The sequence below is a fragment of the Gadus chalcogrammus genome, chromosome 10, assembly GCF_026213295.1.
Source record: "Gadus chalcogrammus isolate NIFS_2021 chromosome 10, NIFS_Gcha_1.0, whole genome shotgun sequence".
NCBI classification, from domain to species: domain Eukaryota; kingdom Metazoa; phylum Chordata; class Actinopteri; order Gadiformes; family Gadidae; genus Gadus; species Gadus chalcogrammus.
In genome coordinates, this window is record NC_079421.1 from 12,072,786 (window position 1) to 12,082,284 (window position 9,499).

Genomic DNA, 9,499 nt, shown 5'->3' on the forward strand with positions numbered 1-9,499 from the left:
CCGGCAGGCTCATATACAAAAGCATTAACGTGAAGTGAAGTTAACTTTGCTGCCAACACATTATGTCGTTTTAAAATGTAGAGAGATATGCACATTTATACAACCCCAATGATCAACAACTTCATCACCCCTGTTCCTCTGTCTGTTGCCATCATTCACTGTGTATGGGGAGAACACAATCTGGCACATAAACAAACCAACGACTCCCACAGACAAAACGTCATCTCGAGGTCGTCTTCAACGAAAAACTTTACTCCACATATTACTCCACCTACTGTTCTGGCGGTAAATTGCTTGGCAACACGCGCAACACGCGCAACCTAAAAGGGAGCATGAATTGCTTTGAGTAATTTTGCGCAACAACGTAACACCAACGCTGAAGCATGCAGCCGCCTTTAGCCTATACATTTTTTTCGGCGTTTTTAACCGCGTAATGAAGGTGGTACGTGACTGAATGAGGTCGTTTTCTGTCGGGGTTGGCTTGCCATACCTGAACGCTATGCCGTTCCACCTGAACGGCATGTGCCGTTCCAGAATGGCATGTGCCATGGTCAGGGCCGTCGATAAGGGGTGAAAGGTGATGACGATTCTAGGGGCCCACAGCCCAAGGGGGGCCCACAAAAAATAAAATAAAATAATAATAATTATTTTACTACCAGCCCATAGTACTACCATAGCGCCCCCCCCGTCAACAATTGCTCCCTCGTCAACAATTGCTCCTTACACCCCCCCCCCGTCAACAATTGCTCCTTCCACCCCCACTCCCCCCCCCGTCAACAATTGCTCCCCCCCCCACCCCCCCCCCCCCCCCCCCCCCCCCCCCCCCCCCCCCCCCCCCCCCCCCCCCCCCCCCCCCCCCCCCCCCCCCCCCCCCCCCACCCACCCCCCCCCCCCCCCCCCCCCCCCCCCCCCCCTCAACAATTCAGCGCAGGGGGGCCCATCAGTAAATCTTGTCTAGGGGCCCAGGAATTGTAGCAACGGCCCTGGCCATGGTATATCAGTGGTCGCGTTGGCACATGCCACAGTCCAATAAACGATCTCTGCGCTACTGCACAGTGCTGCGGCACGCCCGGAGACCAACTCCAGGTCTATTGCCCAGATGCCAAATGTAATGGGCACCGGCAGGAGTAACCGAGCAGCGAGAAAATATGTATTTTAGTGCGGGTGGAAACCCACGTGTACACGGGTATAACATACTCCACTATGAGAGGTAGTTATTATCAGAGTTTGTCTATGTTCCACCTGACTGCTTGGATATGCTAAGCGTTCACTTGGGCGGGACTTTCATTGATATGGGATCGCGTCTAGAGAGGGAGGGACTTTCAATAGAGGGATATCGTTTCCGTTAAATGCTTCGTGTATTGTTAAAGCAAAGTTTCGTAAAAACTCAATATCTAATCTATTTTCCTTTTTAACCTTATGTATTTGCTATCCTTAAAAATGTATTCTGCTACTCGTTCGGGTGACTGTAAATCGGTGTACACAGCTCAGCGCAAGAAATAGACCGGAAATTGCGTTGCGGTATACCGGATAACGTTACAATACAGAGTCCTCTCTAACCCTGGATTGGTGCTCTCTTGTGGCTCGCTCGCCTCAACGTGACTTCTTCCATGTTATATTGGAGCAGGTATTGAACCAGGCGCATTCACAGTTCGGCACCCTAACCGTCACCATGGTGAGCCCAATTTAACCATGTAACTTGATATTTCTTATAATTAATATTTCGGGAGCTGTATTTTTTGTTGTAAGCGAATCGTTTTGCGTTATTCTTTTTGTATATCATTGCCTACCATTTACAATTTCGATTTGCAAAATAATTTCTAATAATTATTAAGTGATGATTAATGTATCATTGAAAATAAATAAGCATTGACTCGTTTTGCACTATGATATTGCTGCATATTTGTCTTATTTGTGCATGCAAGTCTAGTGGTTTATATAAAACATAATTTATAGTCTGGTTTAAAGTTAAAGGTCAAACTTGGCCAGGTCTAAATCCGATTATGTCATCCATACTTAAAGGGAAGGGGTCAAAGTATGGTCCAATTACTATTTATAGAAAGCATATCCTGCACACAACAAATGTGGTTTATTCTTTTGGACCCCCAAGAAATACATTTCTATTGGCCTCCCACAATGTTTTTTTTTAGTTTTTTTTTCCTTAAAGCGTTTTATATAATAGGGAGCGTTTCAAATATTATTCATTATTCGAATAAACAACTGTCGATATGTAATCAAAGGGATTATTAGACATTATTTCAGTGTATCAATTAAAGTAATTCTGTAGTGCTGAATATAGTTAGAACGGAATCATGAAATGTGAACATCCCTATAAAATAAGTAGTCTGCAAATGTAAGAGCTATTCATAACCTCATGACATTTTAACATGTTTCTCTTTTGTTTAAATCTGCTATGTTCTAATAGGCTAGCAATGCTATGCCTTGAGTGTGCCATTTTATAATATCCTTTTAATTTTAACTTCCTTTCAAACCTTGTGAATGGATAACTTATGCTTTCAAGTTTAAATGACAAATACACTTGTTTGCATTCAGAGACAGCTGGCACATTTTCCTAGAATAATCTCTCTCTGTGTCTGTCTGTCTGTCTGTCTGTCTGTCTGTCTGTCTGTCTGTCTGTCTGTCTGTCTGTCTGTCTGTCTGTCTGTCTGTCTGTCTGTCTGTCTGTCTGTCTGTCTGTCTGTCTGTCTGTCTGTCTGTCTGTCTGTCTGTCTGTCTGTCTGTCTCTCTCTCTGTCTCTCTCTCTGTCTGTGTGTATCTTTCTTTCCCTCTGTCTCTCTGTCTCTCTCTCTCTCTCCTCTCTCTCTCTCTCTCTCTCTCTAACTTTCCCCCTCAATAGCTCTCTCACTCTCACCCCTCACACCCACTTCAGCTCTCTCTCAGCTCCCTCTCCAGGATGGCTGTTACACCACCTGACGCCCCCCCCTCTCTCCAAAGCAGGCATTTCAACCCACCAACATATGGCCTGGAGCAGAAGCTGAACCAGCTCTTGCAGCAGGCCCTCAGGGAACTCAATCTACCTGGAACACAGGACCTACTACCGGGTAGGGTAGAACCACATTTCTGACCGCATTGCTGCATAGTAGATATGTAATGAATGCTACACTGAGGTGCTATCAAGCATCAAGTCAATGGGTTGTTAGTGTAAACCACACCCTTACTGACACCTGTGCGAGACAGCTGCTCATGTCACATATGAATGAATCGACCCTGCATCCTCTGCTACCCTTACAACCATATATTGAGATGATGAACTCATTGAACCGTTAACAGACATGTTTTTCATGGTGTCTACTGTCCAGGTGTGGTGCACTCGGATCAGTGCCTGTGTGTTCTGGGATCCCCTCTGCCATACCTCTCCATGCTGGAGGCAGGCCAGCGCACCCAAGGTAAAAAAAACCTGCTGAATACCTACATCTGCAGCCTTTTGTTTGTATATCATACAAATTGCATTGTTGAGGTTTGATTTGGACTGTTTATGTGTAAATAATGTGCTGCCGATGTTAACAGTCAACAGTGGGAGATTGTGGGGGGTAATGCCAATCAAGGCAAATGTGTTAAGTGTATTTTCCATCCATTAAATGTTTTTATGTGAAGGTGTGTACTGTAGCTCCAGTGACGCATAGTGCTAAAGTCAACACCGAAACACCTTTCAGGAAGTTGTCTCTTTCGTTCTCACCCTTTCCTTATCTGCTTCCTAATCCATCTTTATTTTCTTTTGTTTTCCAGGAGATGCTCTGCTCTGTCTCTCGCCATCATGGCTGTCACGCTCCTCCTCTTCCTCCCTCCTGGTGCACAAGGCTGTCACCTTTGACCTCGGGGCCGCACCTTCATCTCAAACTTCAGCCCTCCTCGAAAGGTCACCTACTTCCTGTCATGTGACCCTTATTCGAATGAGGAAGTCACCTTTGAGACAGACTGCCCGATAGGGAGTTCTGGACCGCTGGGGAGGTTTTGGGGTGATGTCCTGACATCCAGGGTTCTGCTGCAGAAAGCTAGCCTCAACACACCCCCCACCCTGGCACTTCTGAACCCCTCAGCAGACACGCCCTTGGAGGAAGGCGTCGTGGGAGCCGTAGAACTGGTCCTCCTCGGAAAAACGCTGAAAAGCAACCTCGACTTGATCAGAAATAAGGTTTTCTCCTTCCTGGAATCCAAAGCTGTGAGGCATGCTGACAAGGTGGGTTCAATGCCAACGCTGCGCTCTGATGATTCAAATACCTTCTGTGTTCAACATACATTCGATAACACAGAACTCGGTTCTTTGCCTTCCTATCATGAAGGTTGTGTTGAGGCGCAGCGGAGGCCGGTTTGTGGACTGGGCGGCCTCCTCAAAGCCGGTGTATCTCTCACTGGACATCACGGAGGAGGTGTGGGCCTACGTGGTCAAGATCCTGCCGGGGCTGCTCCCTGGAGAGGCAGCCCTTCTGGAGGGCTTCTGCCCTCCCCTGAAGCCCCAGGCCACCCTGGAGGTGCGCACCTGGGAGGAGTATGCGGGTAAGGGGCTGGGTGAAGGGAAGGGTCATGTGCTTTAAAGGTCAGGCAGTAATCAGTCAGAGGAAACATGGGATCATCACAGTGGGTGTAAGCTCATGTTGTGCCAGAACAAAACGGGGGTGCGGCAATTGAATGTCAATCAGAACTTTCCATGGTTAAGGTAGTGCAGATATGAATGGAAAGTCTTGAGTCTCCATTAAACCAAAATCGATTAGATTGTCTACTCAATGTACTATTGCCATGAAATGGCATCGTGGTCTTCCTTCCTGTCTCAGGTGGCCCGCCTCCCATCCCTGACCTGTCCTTCAGATTGTGTGCTGTGGTTACCCGCTCCCCACAAGACATCCCTCTCATCTACAAGGTACACAAAGATCCGATCTCTAAAGTCATATGCAGCGGTTATTATTAGTTTGTAGCATTTAACTTTTTTTTGCCTTCCTAATCTCTCCGCCAGTTGGTGTGTAGAGTGGGCGCCTCGGACTCTCCTCTCTCCCACCATCAGTCTTTGTGTCAGTCCCTGGAGACCACCTTGAGTGAATGCGGCTTTACTGACCCTATGTTCGCTGTCTCGCTCCGTCACTTAGCAACCAAGACTGCCCTGGACTGTCTCCGCCTCGTCATGGAGACAGAGTCCGACATGTCCTCTGAAAAACGAGGAGGCGTCAATGCGCAGACTGACATGATTGGTACGCAATTCATATCATGAATGTGTTCATCTTAATTATCATTTGAATGCATATAGAGAAATTATACCACCAAGTCAATGCATGTTGTCATCATGATGTATTTAACTTTGGTATCACTTGGTCGATGAGATTTAAGTTTAAGTTTAAGTTTGTAAAATCAACCCTTCTCTGGCCTTCTTCCATTTAGGTGTAGACTTGCTCTTCACATCTGACGGAGCCACTATCAAACCTGTGGTCCTGGGCTTCCATCCAAGCCTCTGCCTTCACTCCTCTTACCCAGAGCAAGAGTGGGAAATCCAGCCGAGAGACAGTGAGATGGAGGCGTGTCGCGGGACGCTCCTCCTCACCCCCTTCATTCGCTCCCAGCGCTATCTGATGAGCGGGAAGACGGTTCTCGTCATAGGAGCCGGTGGTTACAGTAAGAGCTTCATATGGGAGGCGGCCCGCCATTACCAGCTGAAAGTGAGTGGATTTCACACAAAGATATATCTATATATTATTTCATTATTATAATATAATTACGGTAATGAAACACTATTATGCATTACATGATGTGGTTATGAATTCGAAATACCTATTTCTTAAGGGTTTAACTAGGGTTCCTCACAAATTTTTAAGTTTGGTATCTGACTTGTTTTCCTAGGTAACCTAAAAATAGTTTGAACATTTGATGGGTATAACTTCTGATTGAAAAACACATAACTGTGTATCACGATATGTTGATATGATGGTACATGATATATGATATATGACAGATGACGATATATGTACCATTTAGAGAATTTAAACTATGGAATTGAATTATTGCCATGCCCTATTAATAAGGTTATTTTAGATATTCCATTACCCAATGTTATGGTATTTTTTCATTTTATTTTAATAAACCTATATTTGATCAGGTCCTGTTAAAGTAGGGAGTCCAGGCCAAGATGGTAGCTAATCAGTTTTACAACAAGATACAATAATAAAAAATAAAAAGTGCAAAGACCAAACATTTGGCAGTAGGTCTCAGAATCCACATGTAACATTCTGGAACCGAACATACTGCTGGTGACAGGTCTGGCTAGTGAGGTAAATTACAATTTGATTTGCGTCTCACCATTTACGTATGCAATGACGTAAAGTAGGTATCAGGTCCTCTAGCTGAAGATGTGTCTGCAAGATGTTACAGGCTGCAGGGACTGAAACCGATGGACTTGTAAATCAATATCTGCCATTGATTTACAAGTCCAATGGCAGGTATTGCCAAGGTTGTTAACATGGATAGTAAACTAAAGTGGACCCAAAACAGAAACTTGGGGTACCCCTTAATACCACAAACATTTACTATACTCACACACATCCATGCCAAACCCATGACCCCTTGCACTCCTTTCCTTACATCCACCAGATAGTCCTTGTCGACGGCGACCCCAACCACTTTGCATCCAAGATGGTGGATCACTTCTTCGCCGTCCCGGAGATCGCCGACCACCAACAAGATGAGCAACACTGCGTGCTCATCTGTGATTGGCTGATTGCCTCCGACCTTCACCCGGACGGCTGCGTTTGCTTCTGGGATGACTCCGTGATCCTGACGTCGCAGATCTGCGACAAGCTCCGCCTGAGGGGTCCTCTCCCAGGGGCCGTGGCCATCGCCAAGGAGAAGAGCAGAACCCACCTGCACCTTCTGTCGCTGACAAAGGCCGCGGGGGTCCTAACCGCGTCCGTAGAGCTGCCCTCCGGTCAGGTGGATAGCCAGGCTGACGGGAAGGACAGATACAAACCAGGAATGAACGGCTCGGAAGGGGAAACATTAAGAGCCCTTGCCGAATTTGGTGCGAGGGATTACCTCACTGGCTCCGCAGACACGATCGAGAGCACTTGCACACATTCCTTATTGGTTGCTTCCCCACGCTTCCCGGCACACGCTTCCTCCCCTGCCCCTGATGATCCATTCCATCCATGTGTTCCCCTGCTCTCCATCTCCCAGCTCCTACGCGGTGCCCTGCCTCCACGTGGAGAGCGTCTCGGACCTGAATAAGGCAGCAGCGCGAGGCCTGGGCCGACCAGGAGCCACTAAGAACGGGGCCGTGAGGTTTCCAGCTGTGATGAAGCTGGAGTACGGTGCGGGTGCCGTCGGCGTCAGGAAAGTAGAATCCCTGGCCGAGAGCGTCGCCCATTTTGAACGAATCGGAGGTGACCTGAAGGAGGAGACGGACCACCCGGGCATCGGGCTGGGCTGGGGGAACGCCATGACCCTGATGGAGTACGTAGGCGGCACCGAACACGACATCGACGTCGTCATATTCAACGGCCAACTCGAGGGGGCCTTCGTGTCCGACAACGGCCCCACCCGACCCCCGACCTTCACCGAGACCACGGCCCAGATGCCCTCGGGACTGGCCCCGGACAAGCGTGGCCAGCTGATCAGGGCGGCCTACCACGCCTGCCTGGGCTGCGGCCTGCGCGACGGCGTGTACAATGTGGAGCTGAAGATGACGGAGCTGGGCCCGCGCCTGATCGAGATCAACGCCCGCATGGGGGGCTTCTACCTGCGCAACTGGATCCTTCAGCTGTACGGCGTGGACCTCGTGCTGGCGGCCTTCATGGTGGCGTGCGGCGTGCGGCCCCGCCTGCCCTCTGCCTTAGACCTGCCGGCGGGGGGGCACTTTGCCGGGGTGATGTGCGTGGTGTCCCAGCACCTCCAGGCCCTGAGGACCACGTCCAGCCTCACCTACCTGCGGAGCCTGCACCAGGAAGGAGCCATCTGCCTCAACGAGCTGGCGGCGGCCGACGAACTCATCGCAGGGGAGTACGAGGAGCCCTTCTGTAACGTGGCGATGAGGGACACCTGCGCCGAGAGAGCCCGCCAGCGTCTGCTCGCCCTCTGCCAGGCCCTGGGGCTACACCGCCCCCCACACTATGACCTCACCTTCTTCCTGTCTGAGTTTAGTTAATCTGACGATTTGGATCTGAGCAAACTGAAAGCGCTCATTTTGAATTAATCGAGATGGCTGGCTCAATGCGTTATTTGCATCTTGGTAGTGCCTTATTGGGTTTTAGGGTACAGCATGTATGCCAACCACTAAATGATTTACTCTCATGATAATGTGTATTGATCTATAGTGAATATAAACACGTCTTACTCATCTGAATCTTAATGTATTGAGGAGGATTCTTAAGTAATAGATTACAGAATTTTGTGTTCAACAAATCACAGTGCTGGGATTCCTGGTCCTTTCATCAATTTATTAAGGGCAACGGCCCTTGTTTTTTATTCATTGTTATATCCAAATATAGGCCAAATAAAGTTCTAGTAACTATGTTCCCACTATCTGTACAACCCATAAGTGCCTTAAAATATGAGTGTAGACAAGATGTCCTGGTGGTCAATAAATATATTTTTCCAATCACCTTAAGGACTTCATTACAAGTCTTCCTGTGAAACAGAAATGTGGACTCAGTGATGAACAAGTGTGTCAAAAACGATTGCTAGTTTGAAAATCCCGGTCATGGCCAGTACTTCCCGTAGTCCAAATTGCTGGCCAAAAATATGATTGAGATAGGGCAGGGTGGAGAAGATGAGGGCAAAAAGGCAATTCAACGTCAAGCTGCTGAAATATATTCAGCTTAAAGGTAATTTTGTATCACATTACATGTGTGCCCCAAACAGCATTAAGAGCATTGCAGTTCTTGGGCCATTAGACCCAAAAGGAAAACGGTCAGCCAAGAAAATATACCCAGCAGAAGTGGTAACCCAACCATCAGGTCTTTGTTGGTAAGGATGTTGGAGAAGTGTAGGAAACTAGATGGCGAACTAGGACTTAAACAGTCCTCTAAGACCCCCGCTTTGCAGGTCACATCATGTCTCTCCCAAACTCAAAACAGTGTGCAACTATGGGTATTACCATTGGTGAATTAACCATAATCGTGTAGCGGTGTACGTCAGCAACATCTCCTCAAGTGTCTAGCCAATTGGTTCCTTGAAGTTTGGGATAATAATGGAGTAACTTATTTGGTAGGTTATATGCAGATACAATGAGAATCCACTGCCATCCGTTAACTGCTTTCATTGTATCCTGGACAGAGAGTAACATTTTGCACTACTTACAAACTACTGTCTGATTCTGTTACCTCGATCCGGAGTCCACCAAATTCGAAAAAAACATGTTTATTCTTATTATTTGGAGTGATAAATACATTTGACAATGACTGAATACCCAAAGGTGTGGCAGCTCATTTTACTTCAATTATTCCCTTTTTTAAAGGTTGGGTATGGGATTTGCGAAACGCCAGCAGATTTTGACAAATACACA

The 9,499-nt window shown here is 47.5% G+C and overlaps 1 protein-coding gene across 1 annotated transcript; it reads left to right on the top strand.

Moving 5' to 3' along the window:
* Window positions 1-1,665: 1,665 nt before the first annotated feature.
* On the top strand, window positions 1,666-8,480 carry LOC130390491 (carnosine synthase 1-like). Its single transcript, XM_056600479.1, is given in 11 exon segments — window positions 1,666-1,675; window positions 2,858-3,062; window positions 3,321-3,407; window positions 3,748-3,834; window positions 3,837-4,198; window positions 4,302-4,515; window positions 4,791-4,876; window positions 4,970-5,201; window positions 5,389-5,663; window positions 6,592-7,157; window positions 7,159-8,480. Coding segments are annotated over 11 exon segments (3,099 nt in total). The 5' UTR covers window positions 1,666-1,672; the 3' UTR covers window positions 8,141-8,480.
* The last annotated feature ends 1,019 nt before the right edge of the window (window positions 8,481-9,499 follow it).